The sequence below is a fragment of the Echiichthys vipera genome (genome assembly GCF_963691815.1).
Source record: "Echiichthys vipera genome assembly, chromosome: 1".
NCBI lineage: Eukaryota > Metazoa > Chordata > Actinopteri > Perciformes > Trachinidae > Echiichthys > Echiichthys vipera.
This window is the reverse complement of record NC_139826.1, coordinates 34728553-34752722: the sequence shown is the minus strand read 5'-3', so window position 1 is coordinate 34752722 and position 24170 is coordinate 34728553. Positions and strand designations below refer to the sequence as shown.

The window sequence follows — 24170 nt, the reverse complement described above, 5'->3', positions numbered from 1 at the left end:
TTTTGTGTGGAGCTCCGGTCGGCATTTTGTCCAGCCTTGTAATAAAAAAGGATTGACACTTGCAGCCGTTACCCCGGTTACCCTGGTTACCCCGGTTACTTGGTGTTCAGGAGGACACAATGGGTGAAAGAGTGGCAGGAACACATTGTCCTGAGAGAGTTATACGCAGAGCAAGACTGTTTTAAGTAATTCACAATTTTTTAGTGAGCTGAGTGAACTGTTCACTGTGTCAGACTCCAAAATGCCTGTTTATGAGCAGAAGAAACTGTGAAGAATAATGAATCAAAATGACACGTTTGATGTGCACATAAGCACAGAGGGCTCTGTGGTGATTTTACATGCTGGTTGCACAAAATGTAACCAGCGGATATGCTGGGCGTGCATAATGGAGGCTTGACAGCACGCAACACACTCCAGTTAGAGCCTTCAGATTGAATAAATACCTGCTCCCTTCAGATGGCTGTAAGAAAGGATTGGCCTTCTGAAGAAACCAGACAACACATGTTGTTAAAGACACTTCTAATCCAGCTTTTATAGCAGGTGCCTTAATAAATAGTCATTGTAAGCACCAGCGCACACTTTTGTTCAAACAAAAATACTTTAACTTACTTTAACTTTAACTTTGTGTAATTTGGACTTGTGCTCATATAGCGCCTTTCTAGTCTCCTGACTACTCAAGGCGCTTTTACACTACTTGTGACATTCACCCATTCACACAGACATTCATACTGATGGCCCCTACCCACCATCTAATCTAATCTAACAATTCCACATAAACACACATGCACAGCACGGGAAGACTTTACAGAGAGTTCAGCGTCTTGCCCAAGGACACTTCCACATGCAGACTGGATGAGCCGAGGATCAAACCGCCAATCTTTGCCTTACAGCCATCTGAAGGGAGCAGGTATTTGTTCCATCTGCAGTCTCTAACTGGAGTGTGTTGCGTGCTGTCAAGCCTCCATTATGCACGCCCAGCATATCCGCTGGTTACATTTTGTGCAACCAGCATGAGGCTGTTGTAAAATCACCACAGAGCCCTCTGTGCTTATGTGCACATCAGACGTGTCATTTTGATTAATTATTCCACACAGTTAATTCTGCTTCTGCAAAATCCACCTACTAGCAGTTCTAAAGCTAACTATTTTAGTCATATTTCATTTTTTTAAACCATACAAAAACTGCAATGTAAAAAATTACATGTGGTTCAACAAGGCATTTTATACCATTCACAACCTATCATAAAATCATGTAATGATGAGATAATCAATAAGTAAATTAGTGTCATGTGTGATGACGGAGAATACACGGAGGAGATGCAGACACGGAACTCAGAAGACGGTATTAACAAATTGAATAAAACTTATTTACAAAAGGTGGACTAAACACAAAGGAAAAACACAAAGAGAACTGATACAAACTGATACGATGAATGGACACAAGAGGACAGGTACACAGGGAGACATCGGGTATGTAGAGGGTATGATCCGGCACTGAGTGAGGCTCAGGCTCAGTACCGGGTTAAAATACAGAGTGACAGGTGATCAATGTTAACAAGGATCACCTGCCAGGAAAACAAACTCAAACCAGAAAACAGAAAGAAAGCACATACAGAAATACACCGACAGAGGGAGACAAAAACAACGATTAAAAAGGAGAGAGAAACTTTCCAGAACCAATCACGACAATTAGGGGGATGCTGGTGGGCAGATTTTGTCACCTTTAGACAGAGCCATGTTAGAAATGTAGCCATTTCCAGTCTTTGTAATAAGCTAAGCTAACCGGCTGAGGGGGGTATTCATATTAACCATTCCGCATCTAGATTACTTCTTCCTTTTCTTCTTTTCCTTATTCGCCTTATAATTTTTTAATTAGCATGATAATATCTGAAAGAAGTCACAACGGCAGGGGCCCGATGCTAAACACGAAACTCATACAATTAAGGCTGCTGAGTTTTGATTCAAGTTTCCCCCAGCGCTCCTCGAGGACAAATGGATTTTAAAAAATCAATTACAACACACAATTACACCAGCACGTGGAAATTAATGAATTGGTGTGAATGAGTATGCAATTACCTCTACGCGTCTCTTAATCATTCACAAGCATTTGGAGAGGAAGCTGTCTGAGAGTGACTCAATGCCCTTTTCATAGATTTTTAATGGTGACATGATCATTTTGCAGTGAGTGATGGCGGGAACAAAGTGAGGAAGTGTTCCATGTTGTACAGCAGAAGAGGTTGTCAGCTTCGAATGATTGGACATGTTTTTCTTCATCAGAGCCAAAGATTAACACATCAATGAATATAAAATAGCGTGTCTTGTAAGACAGAAATTGGATTAACAAATAGTGTTCTTGGAAGTGAATGTGTAAAATGCTGTCAACCTTAATTTATTGGCAAAGGCTTTTTTGCTTCAAGTTTGGAAAACAAATGGTCCTTCCAAAAAAAGCAATACATTAACAAACAGGAAGGGAGCTGAAACAGCTATCTGGCTGTTACGGCGTGACGCAACGCCCTTTAAAAATACGATTTTTCCGGGTCCAAGCCGGTTCAAGCCCCGTAAAACGCAGTAGTGCCGTCTTCCCTGTTGTTTGAACAGATCAGAGTTTTTAAAAAAAACAGCGTAATTGTCATTTTACCTCTTTCTTATCTTAAAAAGGTGTCTAATTGGTGTAATTGTTCACATGTTCGGCCATTGTGTCTGTTTTATTTCAACGGAGCGTTTGGACCTGGAAATCGTATTTTGAAAGGGTGCTACGTCAGACTTAACAGCCGGATAAAGGAGAATTGAAACAATTGTTTTTAGATGAGCTGGACACTTCAGTGTGATGCTAGGAAAAGCACTTGACCATTCCAGAGCTTTAGTCTATCTTCATCAACAGGTTTTTGTATTTGTCATTAAACTGAAGATGTTGTCTTAAAGTGACAGTTCATTCTTGAACTTGAAAACAAAAGACATTGGCCGATCATGCGACATGGTAGAACATAATCAAGAAAGAGAACCTTGAGTTTTGATAGTGGTGTCAACTGCAAGAAATCCTACTACAAGAATCCATTATCCATCATCTGCAACAGCTTATCCCAGTCGGGGTCACGGGGGACGGGAGACGATCCCAGCTGACATTGTCACAAGACGGGTACACCCTGGACAGGACACCAGTCTATCGCAGGGCTGCTTTTCAAGAATTAGCTTTTAAAAAAATACATTTATGCATGACGGATTCTATTAAGTAATACACCAATCCTCCTTCTCATCCATTTACCTGTAATAACCTCTGCTTCCTCCACATATCTGAGCTCCCACTTTCCTCACCCCTTGAATGCCCTTCTTCTCTCTTTCCTGACCTCCACTCTCATTACAGGAACCACAAGGGGGACAATAAAACAAGAACACCTTATCTTGCTATTGGCTTCACACTGAGTCCCTCTCCACAACATCCTTCAACCTAAATCCATTATTGATCCCTATTTGACCCTTGGTTCTTCCCCTAATGCTTGACCCTTATTCCATCCCACTTCAATCTTCTCCTGTGCCACCCTTATTCATTCTTCCTTTACAATAAAGTAATTTGCATTTATGCGTGACTTGACTTGGTCACAAATCACAGCTTCAACAAATGTGACAGGATTTGTTTCAGGAATTTAATAAAATGTAGCAATACTTTTTAAAAGTCTACACTTAGTTTTGGACCCAGGAGAACATAGAAGGTTAAGCCATGTGTATCCTTTGGGCAAACTGGCGAGCGTTTGGCCAAACACTACTACACTACTACAAACACTGTCAGCCTACGCTGCATCTCCAAGTAAGGAACACAGTGGTCTCTGTTAACCTTGAGTGTGCAGGAAGAAAGCAACAAGACAAAGATGATGCTCCTGTGGTGGGGGAAGAGAGAATGAAAGAGTGGCAGGGTCACAGCAAATCTCTAAACTCGAAAGCACCAAGTACAAAACAGTCCCTTTGGGATGGAGGATGGAAAACGATGTTTGAGATTTTGGACGGTTTAGTAGCATGGCAAATATTAATTATTCATTATCTGTGTTGAACAGAAGAATAAGAAGATTACATTTCTCCAGGGTGAACTTAAGGCGGAAAAACATTTTGCCATAAAATGTATATTTCATGATGTTGGGGTATTTATTATCAAATTTCACACCTTACTTACAGGTCTAACTCGGGACAGAACAGGGAGCATGAATCTCTATGAATCCAACAATTAACCTGTAGGATTTGAGATTGTGATGTGCCGGCTCATGATACACCGTGACCATTTCATCCCATTATCCTCAGACCAAGGTGAACTTGTCACATGTATCATGCTCCAGGCCTCCTCAAAGAAACCCCACAAGTCATTTTTATCCTTTCCTGGGGATTTCTTTTGTCTGAGCTCGACTGACTCACTCATCACCCAAACAGTTCCTGTGCTCAGCAGTGGGTGCCTCGGGGTTATGTTTATCGCATTTACTATTGACTTTAGAGGAGGAGCCCTGCCCTCTTAAGCTCGCAGGATACCCTGAAATTGTTTGCAGGAAAAAAAGTCGGTAGTTCCAACTAAACTGTCCCTAAATTGTTTATTGTGAGGCAGCAGTTAGTTCAATCGACCCATAACATATCTGTGAAAATTCTCATTCATGTGGGTCACGGTTATCCAAGAAAAGGTTGAATCAAAGGCAATTAGACTTGAGTGTAGTTGCCCTTGATTCAACCCTTTCTTGGATAAGCCATGGAATTGCTTTTCAAACAACAGACACTGAGGTTTAATATTTGTTACTTTAACTTCACACAAATCAGATTGATTGTTGCAGAAATGCCATTGAGAATATACAAAACAGTGATATATATTAATTTAATGTGTTAACTGTTTTTCCTTTAGATTATTTTTGGCAGTTTTTAAGCCATTTATTAGATAGGACAGACAGGAATTGGGGTGAGAGAGAGAGGGAGACATGCAGCGAAGGGACAAGACACGCAGATTGGAGTCGAACCCGCAGCCGTTGCCTCGAGGACCTTCAGCCTCTTTACATGGGGAAACTGCTCTAACCACTGTTCCACCGGTCGCCCGCTAACTGTTTTAAACAGTTTAATCTCAAATTTAAACAAAGATATCCAACATAAAGAATCGTCCTCTCCAAAAAAACTACCTTCAAAGTAATTTGTGCAAGCAGCTTATAACGAACCATATTTATTTTGTTAGACAAATAAGTAACAAAAGAGTTTTAAGAGCCCCAAACTCCAGGTGGGGTAGAAGGTTGGGTAGGAGGATGGATCGAACAAATACAGGACTTTCTCCTGGGAGACTGGAGTATGTGACACGTGTGAAACCGATATTAAGGATAAGGATAACTTTATTAATCCCACAACGGGAAATTCGATTTTTTTCACTCTATTATTATTATTCATGTTACACACACACAGGCTGACCACACACACATGCACAAACAGGACCTATAGACATGCAATTAATGGAGAGATGTCAGCGCGAGGGGGCTGCCAGTCCACACTCCAATCATGGTCCACACAGGGACTCGGACAGGCGACCCTCCGGTTCCCAGCCGAGTCACCTATGGACTGAGCTACTGCCACCCAAAGTGTTTTTTTGGTGACTCATAAAGCCAATCCTTGATCTTTTACAAATCCTAAACAAAGTATTCTTGTGGCCTGAACCTAACAAAGTAGTTTTGTTTCCTTAATGTTAGTAGTTTCATTTCAATATGTTAAACACAATGGGTCACATGATCACCGCGATCGTGTGTTTCAAACTGTTGAACATTCATGCACTTTCAAAGAAACCTTATGCAGAAAGTTTGAAAGTCAAAGGAAAGATCGGATCAGGAGACAACAGAGGAAGAAAGTTCAGTTACAAAGAGAAGTTACAAAAATCTGTATTATTTCATCAGTTGCGAACAGTCTTGGAGCTGGGGTTAAAGCAGGTCTTCTCTTTGTTTGAAACTCTCCTTAGGTTTTGCTACAATCACTTTCAGATTTCAGCCTTTTCAGTGCTTCAGACTCATGACTTGGTGTGTGTAGTAGTAGTACTGGTCTTTTAGGGAAAAAGACCTGAGGGAGTTTGAGAAAGCTATTGTATTAATGGTGCTACTCCATTCAACGTTATATAAAACTGGTCTGCTGGAATATAAACTGCTACACAACATATATGCGGCATGGATCTGCAGACTGCAGTTGTGACAGAGCAGCATACAAATACGTCTCTCGAATGAACTAAGTCCATTTATTGTCCTGTTTGTGACAGAGCTAGCTAACCCCATTAATAATCACTATACGACTAAGCTTTCAGCTTTCAACTATTTTATTTAATCACACAAAGTCACTTTCTGGTCTGACAGGGGCTTTAAAGGCTCTGGTTTTGAGCCCACATCTCCCAGAGTATCATCTTCACCCATCTTCAACCCAAACCATGCTCTCAGCTCTGAGAGTCCAATGGTCCAATTGGGATAGAAATCATCTTTAACTTTTATCTCTGAAACTTCTCTTCTTATTAGCAGGGGGAACCAGATCAAATCTGCAAGCTCATGTTTAATTTGCTCTGACAGATACAGTGTGTCTGGCCCCCCTTCCACTCAGATACATTTCCAGCAACACAGAAACACACATCTACACCATCATACTTTCCTTTTGTTGCCTGAACCTAACCATAGTTTCCTTTGAATTCACAATGTTAACCATGTGGTAACGTGGTTAAATCAGCGAACATCATTTTACCTGCAGTGCTATCCAGTGCATTGTGTTATGGTTTGGGTTTTTTAGTGTTTGGTACATCTTCACTTCTCTCAGTTGTTTTCTCTCTTTTTCTCTCCTTTCCCTCTGTGTTCTCTTTCCTGCAGTGTGCTTGTGTGTGTGTGTGTGAGTGTGTGTGTGCGTGTGTACGCGAGTGTGTGTGTGTGGCAGGAGATGGGTTGGTTTTCCCTTCTTCCCCTTGCTGAGCTGCAGCGAGGCCCACTTGGCGTCAATCATCAGCAATCACCTCCTTCATACAAGCCGGGTCATCACCTCTGTGCAGTTCACTCTCTAGTGATTAATAGCTTTAGTGTTTTCTTGCTCTGTGATACTTTTTCAGTCACTCACGTCCCTTCTTCTGTGTTTTTTCCCAGCGTGTGCTTTGCTGTCTCCACACCCCTTGTCTTCCCTCATGCCTGCCTGAGCCCTGCAGTCACCACCTGTGTTTTTTGTTTTTTACATCAACCCTGTTTTTGCCATTGTTTATTAAAACTGTTTAAGAGGAACTCGCTAAGTCTGTCTCCCCCTTTGTTGGTCCAGGACACAAAAAACTCTAATAAGCATTGACTACTAATGCCAAGGGGCCCTGATATTGTGGCGAATTGTGACTAGCTGGGATGATGTGGTCTGTTTACAGTTGTTGCTCAGTGCTTAGTCACGTTTTGTTTTTTCTGATTGGTCGCGTCCAGAGGAATTCAGGTCATTGATAACACTCCTTGGGAATTGAAGATGAACTGAGAGGTTCCAAACTAACTCGCATTTGAGATTTGGTATGGCGATGTCAGAATACAATTGAAACTGAGATTGAAACAAATTAGAGACAAAACAATATATTTATGGTTAATCCCATGTGTTACGTGTCAATTTCATCTAAATCAGCACTTACCACCCAGAAGAGTGTTGTGTGAGCCAGGGCCTGGTACTGGTGAATGGTAGACAAAACGCTGAGGATCAGACAGGCCAGAACTATGAGAAACCTGTGGAGAACAAAGCAGATTGCACATTAGACTTCATTAAAGTGTCATCAGTTTTAAGTTTTATGCTGGTGGCCATTCTTATTTCCGTTTTCCGTATATATATATATATATATTCTTATATAATCCAAATGCTTTATGATGCCCGACCAGTTCCTGTTTACTTAAAACCCAATATTCCTCAAATTAAAGCTTTACGTAACTTGTTATCAGTGGAGTCATGCACATTTTCCACTTCATGTCAACATTTCACCCTTTGATTTAAAAACGACAAAACTTCAGTCAACTTTGGTGTCTGGTTCGAGTGTGAGCTTCTGAACAAAGTTTCGAGACAGCATAACATCACTTTATATTTTCATCATGAAACGTATCTGACTAAATTTGAGCAAACATTCAAGGACAGCTCTCTGGAGGAAATACTATGAACCTTTTGAACTCCACCATATGAATGCAAAGCGCATGATACACTTGTCAAATAATGAGCCCACAGGTTTGCACACACATACACACACACAGTATAAACAAACATTAAATTGCTCCTTAACATTCTCCTTATTCCCCCTCAAGGTCACAAGTGTTTCAACTGCAGCAACAATGAGACGACAGTAACTCCTCAACCTACTTGGTAGAAAGGTATTGTATTTTTTTGAGATCATCCTTTAAGCTGCTGACACTAATGTCGCCTTGAGTTTTTGGTTGATGATTGAGTTGATGGTTGAGTTTTTTATAATTTGTAAAACAAGCCCACTTATATAACAATGACCTGAATATGGTACCTTTTAACACCAAATATATTTTAGTGGTCATTTTCCACAGTTGTTCATAAAAGAGGGAGGGTTTAATGTGATGGTAGTGGAGGAAGATGGAAGTGTGGGGCTAACTGCAATAAGGGTGACAGTGAGCCAACACATAACCTTGTCCGCACGTGTCCCAGCCTCAGCTCCTGTTTGTATTTTTATCACTGCAGTACTGTAAGTTGGAGTTATATTTCACCACATTTCAATACCCTTGTGTGTTAGCAGGATATCTTAGAAATTGAATAATGAATGTGCACTAGACTTTGTAAAACACTTGGCATTGTGGCAAGGACAAACTGATTAACTTTTCATTTCCGTTGGCATGAGATGTGGTGGTGAAACTTCTGAATGCATTCACATTGCACCATCTGAATTAATTTGACAGTCAGCTGACAGAACAAAAGGAAAAAAATAACATGGATGCACTGGAAAGTTTGCTTTCTGTTTACGTATACCCACACTGCCAGAATGTATTTCAAAATTTGGTACAGTGACAGAAGAGCAGTCCTAATGCCTACTGGACAAAATCAAGATAACTTAAAAAAATATTACTATAATGTGTGCTGGTTCTTTTTTTGTTTTATAAAAAGGAGATCATATAGAGGTATTGTAAATGTGTAAATGATGCTGGGGAATGTAAGAAACCCATTATGGAACTGGCAGATCTTAGTAGTACAGCATGGTGGAGTGCGGCAAGTATTTGTTCTCCTGTCATCTAATTCAGAGGTTCTCAGTGGGACGCGGGCCTCCCCAGGGGGGCTCCAAACACTTTCAGGGAGGTTCAGTGAATGGAAGAGAAAGAATATTATATTTGTAATTACAGTAAAGTTCAAATCACATTAACAGGGCTTGACAGTAATGGTGGCCAGATTGACAGTGGCAATAATTTGGAAAAATTGGCAACCAATTTCAACCACATTGCACACACTCACATGTTCAGATCAAGTTGTTTGACAGTGGAAAGGACAGAAAATGTTATTGTTGGTTTACGCTGTCACATTTTCATGCTCAATCTGACGTATAACTGCATGGTATATTAATAACTTCAATTATAGAGGCAACCAAATTTTCAGTTTTATCAACCAAAAGCTGATGCCTAGCTGCCAGCCTGGCTACCACTTTTAAAAGTCAGCGTGGAGGCCTGACAGAAGACCTTAACTGTGTGTGATTGGGTTTAACATATAATACATCAGAGATACAATTGTTTTTTTCCCAGTAAGATATGAATAACTGCCTTAGGGAATACCTTTTTGAAGTATTAAGTGTGGTCTGAAGTTATGTCAAACGGCAATATTTGGCTATCTTGGCTCCGTTGTTTTTCCAAACTTTGTCTGCGGGGAGGCCCACTTTCTAAGGCTTTGAAAACCACTGATCTAGTGGATATTGTTTTAAAGTTTGTTCAGAAAGCAGCCCTAAAGAATCACTGTAGTTACTATATGAGCACAATCGATGGAAACTATGTGTAGAGGGAGTTATAGTTTCCAGTCAGTGTTTGCACCATGGAGGCGCTTATCACCGCATGCTACAGCCTGAGTTTATTGAGGACTGGCCAGGAATCCAAATACCCCCCCTTTAAACACACAAACACACACACGCACATGCGCACACACGAGCACACACACACACACACACACACACACACACACACACACACGCACACACACAGGCTTGAACATGCACGCCACACGTCAACACAGATAAAAGACCGAGGAGAGACCTGCTCAGGGAAGATGAACTGGTGTGTTACAGCTAACAAAGCAGCTTGGTCTCTCTGTAAGAGCAGAGAAAGAAGACAATAAAACACAGCAAAATGACTGCAGTTTGGTACCTGTGTCTTCTGCAAAATGACTTCTACAGTCTGCTACTGTGTAAACGGAAATAAATGCGTCTATTAAGGAGAGCATGGCACATTAGGCGTAAACAAAAACTACTCAATGAAGCAGTGTGATTTATAACAATCTTGTGTTCAAATGTGACAGAGGCAGTGGAATGGAGGATCAAAAGAAAATACAAATCAACGTCAAACTTTCCAAGCCAAACACTCTGGTATGCTAATGAGTGTAAACTGTCAGTGAAGCTCTGCTTAAATTATTTCAGGGCATTTGAAATGCCAGTAAGCAGACACACTCATGCTGAGTATACTGTTATGAACTAGGTTTGGTCTAGGGTTTAAAGCTACGGCTCTATCACTTGTCCTAAGTTGGAATGAGCTGAAAAGAAGAAAACGAGACCGTGAGGTTGCAAAATTAAACTCCAACGGAACGCTCTGTGACTGGATGTTTTGAACTTTACCAGAAATGTAAGTGGGTTGTGATCAGTGAGAACTATTAGATCACATCCAGCACTGGAGACGTACACCTCAAAGTGTTGGACTGCTAGAACAAGATCCAAAGCCTCTTTTTCAGTGGTGGGATATCACTCTTCTTAGAGAAATACGCAACATGCTCTGCAGGAGCATCCACAAGCCCCCCGCCACCACCACCACCGCCACCACCACCCCAACCCCCAACATTAAAAGCATCTACTGCCATCTTGAATGGGACAGAGAAGTCCAGAGCACTGGTCCACTCGCTAGGAAAGCTTTAACCATTTCCAGAGCTGCTTGACAACTTGAAACTTGAACCCCTTTTTCTATGAGTTTGTGGTGTTGTCACAACTATAACAGAGCTATAACAGAGCTATAACGAACCACGTCACCTATTCTACGGTCAAGACGTAATCAAATTCATTAACTTCAAAAAGGTTGCTGGGGCATTTTTGATGCCAATAGGGAAACCTGACAGTACAACAACCACTTTGGCGTCACAAATGCAGACACATCTTTTGTCCTTTCTGTCAGTGGCTCTCGTCTGTAGCTCTTTAAGCCTTTTGCTTTCACTTTGGCATGACAGCCCCTGCAGGCCTGTCAGTAGCACCCTGCCTCCTATTCTACCAAACTTCCCTTTCCACAGCCCCTCTCTGCGAGTTAACTCATGAGAATCTGCTGCCATAGTCGCTTTCCTCAGCTCAGTAACATAACAATGGATAGGAAGAATGATGAATGTATGAGGTGTGTGGAATATAAATGGGCTGAATGGAATGACTATTTCGTTTCTTTCCTGAATTGTTTTGAGCCCAGACATTCTGTGGATGTAATTGGTGCCGTTGTACTGTGGGAGTCTGTGTGCCATTTTTATTTGTTCTGGATGATTTGTAGTCAGTTGAATTTATGTTGGGAGGCTGTGGTCCAGGCTGGTGCTGCAAAAATGGATCTGATGTATGATCGGTAAACCTTGAGGAGGATTTTCTGTGATCCTCTGTGTTTGTGTTTGCTGAATGCTTTGTGTCCTTGTTTTTCCAGGTTATTGATGGTCCAGGGTGGTTATTGGGTGGTCCAAGTCATGTTTCTTTGGAATGTGGTTCCTAAAAACTTGCCTTGCGTGGCCCTGCCTCTTGGGCTAGGCAGTGGGGGGTGTTGTGGAAGGTGAGGTGAGTCATTGGTTTGAGTTTGGTGTTTCTGGTTAAAAGGATGAGCTGAGTTTTGGTGCAGCTGAGTTTTAGACCAGATTTCTATTGCGGTGATGCGTGTTTGGAGTTTTTGGCAGACAGTGGGATTGATTTTGAGTCCAGTAAAAAAGGTCATCAGCAGATTGTGAGACAAAATGTCATATGTTGGAGATGTACTATCCTCCATCCACACTTCTTTTTCTTTCATCACACACAGTGTATTTACCAAGGACGGATTATGGGAAACTTTTGTAGTAGTTTGGGGTCTGTTTGTGGTCATTGTGCACTTATTTTTAAATAGTTTTCTATGTGATAATTTTGTTATTCTTTGTGGTCCTTTTTATGTCCATTTTAGTTGTTTTGTATGTATTTGAAATTGTTTTGTATCTCTGTAATGGCTTTGCATCTATTTTTAGACATTTTACATTTCTATGTCGTTGTTTCGTTTCTCTCTGTGGTCATTTTACATCTTTTTTTTATCATTTTGCTTGTCCTCATGATTTGTCTTTTTTTTAAATGTTTTTAGTGTCTATTTTAATGGTCTTCGTAATGGTTTTGCATCCCTATAGTAATTGTTTGTCTTTTGTGGTCATTTTTGTTCGTTGAATGTATACTTGTGGTCATTTAGCATCTCTTTGTGATCATTTTGTGTTTTTTTCAGCAACATTTTACAGTAGGCCTGTTCAGTAATCCATCCACGGAAACTTCACCCCCAACCATTGTGCAAATGAAAACCAGCCCAAAAAGAAAAGTAAAGAAATAAGAAAACAGAGGAGCTCTAATGTCTAATTCCTAACAATACATTTCTGCTTCACTTTGAATCCATCTGAGACAATCTGACTCATCAGTGCTTCTCTGCTAACCACACCACCATTTCACTTCCTTTACCTCTAGTGAGCTTGGTCTAGCAATCGACAAAATAATACATTGGCTCAGCTACATAGGCACCACTGAACTCTAAACAAAAGCTCAAAGCATTGCTCCTATCTATTATTGATGGACAGATTCACTTGCAGTCTGCTGTGCAGTGAGTGTAGACACAAAGCAGGGGACAGGATAAGAGTTAGTGATGCTGCTGACCGTGTCACTGGCTGTTACCATCAAATATCTTGTTTGGAACAACAAGGGTTGTTGATAAAAGACAAAACATAAATCAATAAAGAGCTATGCAACACAAAACCCAGGTTCAGACTTAGATAAAATTTCAAATTAAATGTAAAAAAAGGCCTCTTTTGTAATTTGGACAGCCAATAGAAGCCTTTTTCAGGCGCTCAGCAAAACCTTTGGCTAGTATGGGGTTAATAACTCAAAGACATCCCCAACAAGTGACCTTGTCTATGTGCTCCATGGAGACTCTGAGCTCCTGTGCTTTGTAATGGAGAAGAAAAGATAAAAGCATGAAGGCCCTTTCCCAAGTCACTGAAATATTGGATGGAGATTGCTAGGGAAGCTCAGCTTCCCCTAAAATGTCACCAAAAAAAAAAAAAGGTGGTGAAATATGTACCGCTGTGTGTACATTTCATTGAATAAATACGTGCTAGAAAGCCTTCATCTTTTGTTCAGAATCAGCTTCTTATCACAGGTTACCGGTGCAACTTCCCTCTCATTCATCCACAGTGTTACAGCGCTTTACAGACTCTGACGCTGGCTTGGACACTAGCCTTTTGCATGATGATTGGATGAGCTGTCTGAGGTGGAATCCTTTTTTGATTGACAGCTAAATGAGCGAATCAGCGACCTTGAAGAATAAACATCCAACGGAGCATTTTCCAAGTTTTTAATTCCGTTGTTCTGAACTGATCCGGGGACTTTACCGATCCCCAGAGACTTTATATTTGATTGAAACGACTAGCGTTGTGTTTTGCTACTCTGTTCTGTCACTCAGTGGTTTCTTTCCCCAATGAGCAGCGGCAGCTGCGGAGCTTCTCCCCCTGTCATTCACACTCACAGGCGGTCACACTTCACAGTAGCCTGGCGCAGCAGCTCCAGCTGGGCCAAGGCCGTTTAAGCAACCTAGCTCTGCTGCCATTGAGAGGACACTGGTCAAGTCCGTGGAAAAGATGCCTAGTTGGTACAACAAGATCTCAGGTAATTTTCTTAATAAGGAACGAAGGGTAGAATTTACATATAAATAAACAAACACATTTATGATGTAGACCCGAAAAATGAGCTTCCCCTCCTTGAAAGACCAGCAGCCGCCACTAGGATGGAATATAAGCAGGCTATGCCAAAAATGTTGCTAAAATTAAAAAAATATAACAATGCATGAACTCTCCAGTTTGTTAAGTCATTAAAAATTGAGTCAGAATTCCTCCGGCTTGATACTGTTTGAGAGGATATCTGGTTTATGGTTAATGGAGCGGAGGTTAATTTGAGTCTTTTAACTCTCCTGCTCAACTTATCTATAGCCAGCAGCTGGGATGGATCCATGCTGCTCCAAACCATAATACACAATTTACTGTTTTATGGTTAACACACTGCAGGCAAACACCCAGCAGGAGCATATACTCCATTAATTGCATAAAACAGACCTGAGTCCCTGTGAGCATACTGTATCGCCACACACACAGAAACTGACAATGCCCAAACATGCGCACACACAAGGGTACCTCTGATAAGGACTCGGGTCACTATGACGTTCGAGTTCTGGGTCAGTGATAAGGCCATGCTTGTTCTTAACTGTTTTTCTCCCTCTCAAACACTTGCAAAACAAGGTATTGAACTGACCCCGAAAAAACAGCTGGATGGGTAGACATCCCAACAACATTCTCTTACAACAAACCTTTGCTTGTGTTTTACAATTGGAGAGAGTTTTGTTTAAAATACACTACCATACTGATGAAATATAAGAAACTACAACAACTCTGCTGCTTACACTTCAGAGATGTGCTTTTTAAATAAAGTGTAGGTTTCTAATATAAGGCAAATTGTCAGTACAAGTATGTAGTACAAGGTATGATCCCACTACAATTCTGTCCTGCAAATATTGTCTCCCACACAACTGAAGCCCACACAACAGACAAATTCAAAGATGTGCTTCCTTATCTGGTGCAATCACCTCGCTCCAGTGGACTTAAACTTTGATGATCACCTTAGTTAAACTTTTACCATGTGCATGTGCATGGTCAGCCCATAGAAACACAGTTGGAAATGTAGAGATCATTATTCTAACAGGGGCCATCACTTTGTTTTCTACAATTTTGCAGTATCAGACTATATAGAGTTTGTGATCAGTTTGCGCAATGTTTACTACAGGTCCTTTTTAGGGAGCCCATTGATGCCTCTTTTTATGTGTAGAGATACTTATCATGCTAGTGCAAAGATTTGGTGTTATTGAGGGCAGTATTGGTGGTTAAAAGCCATTTTAATGCCTTCACCGTACTGCCCCGAGCAAATCAATGTTAGCCACGTCAGGTTGTTAGCGACTCTTTAATAGTTGTTACGCCAAAATTGTCTTGATGGCTTATTTGATGTAGGTAAGTGCCGAAAAAAGGCCATGGGATGATTTTGAGCCGGAATTACACTTTAATGTTCAGGCACCCCATGTTGCTGGCTTGTATCTCACTTACAGTCTACTAATATAATATTTGAAATGTTGACGCCAGAATCTTACCTATTATAGTGCATTGTGCAGTTATTCTTGGTAATGTTCTAACATGTTATGGCTGCACTGTAATGGCTCATGCTCCCTTTGAGTCACTGAGACTCTAACCTGCTCCGACAGGCTGCGTTCCCATGCGTCCCCTCCGACACTGTAGGGTCACTGGGTGGCAGCGCCAGACGGGGCAGCTACCTCCTCCACAGAACACACGCACTGCCAAGTTTAGCTGCCTGCTATCAGTACCATTAAGTGGGGACAGGCAGCACACATGTTGGTGAGCTGGGAAATCATATCCCACATTCCTAAACCTGCCTGAACCCTCCGGTCTGGATCTACTTAGCTGAGAGTTTCGCGGATGTGGGTGATACCAAGGAAACAAAAGCTGTGAAACGTATCCATTGGCATTACACCGGTGGTGTATAGAGAGGTGTTAATCATGAGTAACATTTCATTTGTCAAAAAAAGACAGACCTGACAGAACTGTCACATCAATTTTGGAGGGTGAACCATAATGTGATGTCTTCATGATTTTGGAACTTTGACAGATGAAATCCATCCCACACTGGCTAACCTCAAGATTCATGTTCATTATTAGCTGTAGGCCTATTATTTATATTTGATTTTCATTAAATCAGGTAGTCTCACATACCTGTCATACTGTCAGGAAGGAAAAAGTACTAAAAACATCCCCTGTCACGTTGAAAAGCTCTTTGGTTATAAACTTACTGAATAAAAACCCAGTCTGTGATGTTGTACTCAAACTGTTCTGGAAAATTAACTGTTCAATGGTGCAAGGGAAAACAGTCCCCCAAATGAAATATATTTATAATATCCCTTTTAGTACACCCCAGAGGACATATTTTATCTGAGTTTCTCCTGCATGCCATGAATTATATGGTATTTTTTAATCTGCTCTGGCTAGACTTAAATGTCCTTTTATTCCTAGCGGGACCTCCAGTTGTGCGGTGATATCTGTGCAGCATCTTTCAAAAACTCACAGGATTAACGGTTCTTTGTAGTGAGGGCTTCTAAGACTGTACATGCGCAATTAACTCCCTGTTTAATTAGGATCTCGGAGTTGCAATTACACCCTTGAATGCCCCATGGAACTGGATGATTATGAAAAATAAAAAACACTCACACTGTGAAGTGATACGCGAAGCATTTCCAGCCAGATGGCCTTTCCAGAAAGTTATACACGCGTCCTTGGATGTGGGCGCGGGTGAGGACTGGACGGACCCCGGTGCTGTACACCGACATCCGCACAGACATCCGTGGGTGAGATAAGTACGGGTGGAGGTGAACACTTGGCACAACTGTGGGACTGTTACCGTCCTCCGTCGTTGTGTCTTTTTCGGCAAACGCGTCGTTGCCTACAGGTGTCCCCGACTCAGGCGCGCTTAACGCGGTTTCCGACAGCTCCAAATCCGGTGGTCTCTTTCCACGGGTCGCACCAGAAGACCACCGTGTATTTTCTTGATATGAGGCGGAATACGACATAGTTTCTTCCCGTTATTCTTCTGTCACCGGGTTAACTTTTTCACAGTGTTTTTTCAGAGAAGTGGTCGCCCATGTGCGCCCGGTCTCGGCAGTGCGCATAGAGCTGTAACATAAACGGAGTTATTAATGCTCTGAATCACCAGGACGGAGTTTCTTTGATTTAACTTTACAGCTCTCTGGATTGTTGAGGCTGTGCTGTGCCTCAGCCCTAAATGAACGTCCCCTACCTCGTCCAGGGCACTTATCAGCCTGGAGAGCTCTGAGCGCCAGGCGGAGCGCTGTGAGTCGCCAGCTGTTCAGACATTTTATTGTTTGGGGAAAAAGTGCTCAAAAACAATCTGCAGCTGATGAACTCCATCCCCGGAACTGTTTGAAAAATACACAACACACACAGTTTACTGTTTTCTCCACAGTAATTACTTTTCACACAAAATGCAAAAATATTTCTGCAAAACCTGTAAACACACATTTCACGTGATTGCTATTCTAAACACATAATGCAATTCTTACTAGACAGATAGATTTGGTGATGTATTGATTTCACTTTGACATGCATTGTGCATGTGTGAATGTTGATATGCACAATACGAAATGAGCAGTGAACAAAGCACGTAAATACCTCAAGGTTAGACTACCAGTGAATTGTGTTGCAATAAAAGTCTCTTGCTAAGTAACAAAAGGCATAGACCCTAACCCACGTGTAAACAACCCTCGAAACACAAGATTAGAACCAGCTATCAATCCTGAATTCATTAAAATGTCTTTTAATATCAATAGAAAACAACAAAATGTGCCTGCGATTTTAACGACGAGATGTTACAAACACATTGTTTTTCTCATTTGTAAATTAGATATACATAACTTGAATTAGTAAATATCCCTCATATGGTCAAGAGGAAATATTCCGGCTTTAATGTGAATTGAATATGAAGAAAAAATGTTCTCATATTGCGTATAACCATGATTATATAAAGGAACAGAAGATTATAATAGAGGATTAATTCAAGGTTAATGCAAGACCTTCAGTAGTACCCTATATTGTTGCACATGCTTGCACACATATACTCAATTGAGCATATTCATGAGAAATTACTGAGAAAAATAGGATTTAATTTGTGCAGAAGTGTATAGAATAGCATCCCATTGTTTGAGATGACATACAGCTTGTGAGTCATTTCCCCTCATTAAACTGTCAGTGGGAGGTTAGAAGTGACACTCATTGGGAGAAGGTTTCTGGCCCGTTTGGAAGCTATACCCTGCTTTTCTCTATACTTGTCACCAACATTACTCAGATGTGTAACTGCTGAGACTGTAAATATTTCTAGATGGAGCAGCTCTGCATTTTGTGCATAAAAACTTTTCATTCAGTTTTCCACCTAATTGTTTCCGATCTCGTACTTTCTCACACTGTTAGCTTCTCAAAATAAGAAGAACATACACCTACACATTACTGATAGCATACAGATCATATGGAGCTATAATAAAACATGTTATTGATTGAAAACCATGCCCGTTCCCTGACCTATGTGGGATTTATGACACTTTGAATGTAACTTTGTTAACCCTGCTGTTGGTATAATCCATTGAAACTCTGGGGACACATGCAGTTTAGTTTGACAAGGTTACCCTGTGGACCTTTGTTTTGCAATGACCTTCCTAGCCATGCTAGTCCATGGAGGAGGAAACAAGTTCACTGCAGCGGATTTCAATAGGAGTCGAGTGGCATTCATGTGATGACAGGATCTGTTACCAGGTAGACATTAAACACAACTCTATGTGGCTCTTGCTGTTAGAAGCCACCCACTACATCTGAGTTTTTGAAGAAAAGGCACCTGAAGGTCACATGCTCCTATATTTGCATGTGACAAGGAAATCAAACATTTTACATCATTTTATATTTAACAAACAACCCCCGTAATAATCGATTAATCCTTTTTTATGCACAAATGTCAAAGATTCACTAGTACAAGCTTTTTAAATTTGTTGTTTTGTTAAGTGTTAGTGAACTGAACACATGGCTTTAGGACTCTGGATTATTAAAAACAAGTAATCTGAATATTGTCACTGTCCATTTGATTTTATTGTATAAGAAAAAAAATGCCTTGTTTTCAATTTTCAACATATCACTGCCTGAAGTGAGCTATTGCTTTTATAAAGCTGTGACTATGGCAATATTAAAGTGATGGACATTTCCAATTTAACAAAAATCCATAAAGCTTTGTTCTGACAAAGTAATAGGCCCTCCTGGTCGGCAGTTGCTATTGAACGCACGATCTTAATTTAATTTAGCCTGTTGCTGCCTTGTTCATTTTCATTTCATAATCATTTATTTCAGGCAGCATTCAATAGCAATTGCACAAAAAAATGGCAACATTTGAATGCAATTTGTGCCTGCCCCACCCCTTTTTCTCATCAAGTGTCTTAAAGAGAATGTGTGATGTCACTTCCTGAATTAATGCAAGTAAATGTAAATGAACAAAAACACACACAAAAAAACACCAACAACACCTTACATAAAGTTTAGGTAGCTGATCCACTTGAAGTAACCTAGAAATATTATTATACTTTTATATTCGATCATAATGGCGTTTAGCAAAGCAAGATGATGATAAACAAAAAAGCAACACATATGAATGTCAGGACAACAACTGTTAGCTTAACCAAGCATAGCCTAGCATTAGCTTAGCTTGTAGAAATCCTGTTTCAAGTTTTGCAAACTGAATAAAAATGGCACATATAAACACTAAACTGCTTTGCTAACTCAATCATGTTGTAACTAAGATATCTGCCGATAAAAATATTTTTCTATGGACAGATTTAAGCAACGGAGACCATTTCTACAAACCGATTGAGCCACCAGTCAACTCAAGCTAAGGTTAGCTTGTAGACATCGTGACGTTTCTCAAACTGAATAAATGCCACACATCTAAACACTAAACTCCCTCGCTAGCTCAATCCTGTTAGGACTATGGTATCTGCAGAAATTGTAATTTTTCTGTGGACAGATTTAGCTACTACGTCCGTGAAGATGTACGGTTAGGGTTGAGAAGTTGCTCTGAGTGTCTGATATGGAAGCGGACAGGTGTTCTGGCTTACCAATCGAAGATAGGTTGAGGGCTATAGCGATGATTATATCTATCTCTCATTGCCAGACATACCTTTACAGTGCTGTGAAGAATGGTATCGCACCATTGCACACATCACTTGTCTTCGACGGCACTGAGGCCAACGTTGCTCTTGCGAAATAGATAGAGGAAGTGACATCTGACGTGTGAGAGGGTGCAGGATCTAAGGCTTAATATCAGCGCTGTACATCCAGTGAGCCAGTCAATGATAGTGAAATCAACTGATAACGCCCGTTCAATTGACTGATAACATTCAAAGTGGCTGCGTTATAGACTACAAATGTATGTTTATTCAAGTTGCTCAAAAGAAGAAAACTGCCCTCAAATTAGCTGTAGGCCTATTTTACTATTTTTATTCAGTCAACATAAGTATTATGTCTGTTTGACAATCCCAAACTGACTGTATGACATCCATTTAGCATCAGCCTTTACTCAAATCCCATGAGAAAATAATAATACAAATTGTAAGCCATAGTCACTTCACCTAAAGAGGAAAGCACCTCTTATTAAAGTTGACATCAGATGGCAGTCAGAAAGCTATGGGAGTACGGTGTCACTCATAACAATTGCAATAAGGTAAGAAATGTAGAAGCTCATCTTCCTCCACGAGGGCATATGAAGCAAGCCGTTCTTTATTAACTCTTGCCAGATCCAGATGAGATTAAGGGATTTCTTTTTCCAAGCCCCAACTGACACAGCAGCAACGCATAATTAGTTTGCAAGTGGAAACAAACAATAACATTCCATAGTAATTAATTGATGCTCTCAAATAAACGAATATGGAAGCCAGAGAGAAAAAAAAAACGGTGAAAAGGAGAGATGATGCAGAGATAGCATCCTAAAAATGACAACTGGAATATCAACCGTTTCCGCAGTTTCCTTGTCATAAATGGTTTAAACTCATAGGCGGTTACATAAGGGTTGACATGTTTCTGCAGGGTAGCACAGACAGCCTTTCCAAACAGGCTCTGTCCAAGCGTTCAGGGCAGTCAGTAGAAATTAGTCATGGGATCTCAGACTGCATTGTCCTCCATATTTACGAGTAATACAAATGCATAAAGGGACGAGAAGCTATCCCTCGATGACCGTATAAACAAATTATCAGTGACTAAGCCTATTCATGTAAAGACATAATCAAGCCACAGCATATAACGTGTAAGGAGGGGTGAAGCTTTTGCATGTTGTGATATAACCCAATTAATAATGATGAAGAGTGTCCTGCATGTGCATCACCGAGTTGAGGCTGTTGTGCACACATTCACTGTGACCCAGGCTGCATTCATGAAGTCTGCACTTCTAGACTAATATGACAAGGCCGTCCCCTTCCAAAGGCTCCTCTGAATGCAGCCTGAGAAATGGGCTCTGCTTTTGCCTGAATATGAAGGACACAATCGGTGCATCTTTTGTGGCCCTCATTCTGTGCGCAGGTACTTAAGGCTAAAACGCACTGAAGACTGTCCTAGATGCCTGTTCCAAAACACTTTTGCTGCAAAACTTTCTCTTGTTTTGACCTAAGTTGGCTGGAAAAAAAGCGTTTTAGTCATATAACTGTGATTGAGTTGACGTCCAAGGAGAGACGGACACACAAATGAGAAACACTCAGAATCTTCTGTTCAGGCGGCTTCCCACAGCATACTTGATTTGACATACACTGGATGTTTACCAGACATCCTCGCATCCATGCTGACACATAATATGACCTATTGACCCTGGTCATGGTAAACATTCTATAGGCAAGGGGCCCCTTTTGTTCACATGTGAGATCACTTAAGAAAAATTCTCCGAATTCACCCTTTTTTTTTAAAACCTCTGAATCACCACCAGCATCTTTGTTCTGTCCAGCAGATTAACAGGCCAGTGATGGCAGTTTCCACCAGTGGGAAACACAGTTAAACAATCGGAGCTTTGTCCCTCATAGCGAGCTGGGTATAGCTACATCTGTGAGAAACATTAAATGCAACAACAACAAAAAAAGTAATTTTTCTGAAATGTGGAACATGAAGCTGTCTTGTTTTTTTGATTAATTTTGTGTATTCACATGATTTGACTGGACTACACTGTCTCCCTGCGTCCTCCAGAATCATTAATAAAGTAGTTTTACTTGTTTTTTAAGATTATTTCTTGGCAGTTTTTCCAAGTCATTTATTATATAGTACAGACAGGAAATTGGGTGAGAGAGAGGGGGAGACATGCAGCAAAGGGCTGCAGTTGGGAGTCGAACATGCAGCCGCTGCCTCAAGGACCTTCAGCCAGTTTACATGGGGTGACTGCTCTAACCACTCATCACAACACTACATCTCAGAATCCCTTTTCTTTATATATACAATAACTATTTAATAATTTGTTCTTCTCTTTTATGTATTATTTGTCAATGAAGCATTGTTCTTCAGTGTTCATGTTTAATGCTAATGGTGTCTCTTTTGTATGCTTATGTAAAGAGCTTTGAGTTGCATCTTGTATAAAAGGTGTTCTATAAATGAAGTTAATTATTATTTGTATTATGTTTGCCGTTTAATTAATGTTTCAACAACTTTGTCACGTTGCCATTTGGTCACAGAACAGCTACATTGCACTTTGATTGGATAGCGCAAAACACCCCTCCCTTCCAACAAGAAATGGGCGAACATGGACACAATGTCAGGCTGAATGAATTAATTGAAACAAATATTGAATATGTATCTTTGTTGTGATGTGCCAATTGTCCATCAAGTTAACATAAAACATCATTACCAATCACCCTTCGATTGACGTCAGATACTTAAAGGAACAGGTTCAATGGCGCTATGAATATTACACAAAAATATTGGTCAATGCTGGATTGATAGCATCACTTTATCTGTCTATTCTCGTTTAAGTCATCCCTAAAGTTTGAAATCTAGCGACTGGGAAGGTTATTGGAGTACACGTAAGTAGCTGTCATGTTGTATTTTCTTCACGGAGGTATTCATTTGGAAAAGGGTCAACTGTGGTCACGAGGGAAATCTCCCGCTTAGCCTTTTATTCAGGACTTGCAGCAGCATCATCAGCCAATAGTTGAAGATTATTTCTCCCTTACTTATGGACACAACATGCACCTGAACCTTCTCTGAAAACAGGAAGGAACTGCAGTTTATCTTATGTAACAGGAAGAAACTACATAACACTCATTTAATGACCAAAGTCATCCGATCGTTGGTTTAACACCCCTTCATCTACTCTACCTCCTGTTATACAACTTTAGACAACATGACAACAGGAAGTCTTGTTTATGACAGCTAAATACACTTATTTTTCCCCCCTATTTTATCCGGCGTCACATAGTCAGAATTAGTGTATAATATGGGATTGAGACACAGCAGAGGAGAGGAGTACCAGCTGTGCAGCAAGTCAGGCTCAAGGGAAAACACAGCGAGGTGGCTGGTGGACAGGTGGCAAATGTCAGCATCTGAAAAAAGAGACGTAAACACACACACAAAGGCAGGCAAGGGATGGGTGTGACGCAGGAGCAGCTGTGACAAACACTAAACTTGTAACTGAACTGCGTTGTGGGAACTAAAGAGATTATTGTAACCTCCGGCATTATGTGTACAGATGAACATTTGGCATGTCTGCTTGTGTTGTGCTTGTATTTGTTTACTCTCAACATTTCGCTCAATTTCCTGGATGCCTTTGGGATCACGATTACGTTATCTGATCCCATAGACGCTCAACAATTGAGCCAAGAAAGCCCGATATTGATGTTTGACATAACTTCAGACTATAACAAATACGTTTTTAAAAAGAAAAGAAAAAAAGATCTTTCCTTAGGCATTTATTGGTTTCTGAAAGTAAGAAAAAATGTACACTCCTTAAAACTATTGTATCTCTGAACTATCTATTTAACCAAATCACACACAGTTATGCTATTCCATGTGATCTTCTTTTGATAACTAATGTAATATATTTCCACTTCCATTCACTGAGCCTCCCTTGAAACA

At 40.6% G+C, this 24170-nt stretch overlaps 1 protein-coding gene across 1 annotated transcript in view; it reads right to left on the bottom strand.

Moving 5' to 3' along the window:
• kcnq1.1 (potassium voltage-gated channel, KQT-like subfamily, member 1.1) overlaps window positions 1-17089 on the bottom strand; it is a gene marked incomplete at both ends in the record, with an annotated part of 45324 nt that extends 28235 nt beyond the window's left edge. Inside the window, 2 exons of the mRNA XM_083911834.1 lie at window positions 7618-7708; window positions 16731-17089. Coding sequence (XP_083767960.1) covers window positions 7618-7708; window positions 16731-17089 — 450 coding nt within the window. The remainder of the gene's footprint in view (window positions 1-7617; window positions 7709-16730) is intronic.
• Between the last annotated feature and the right edge of the window lie 7081 nt (window positions 17090-24170).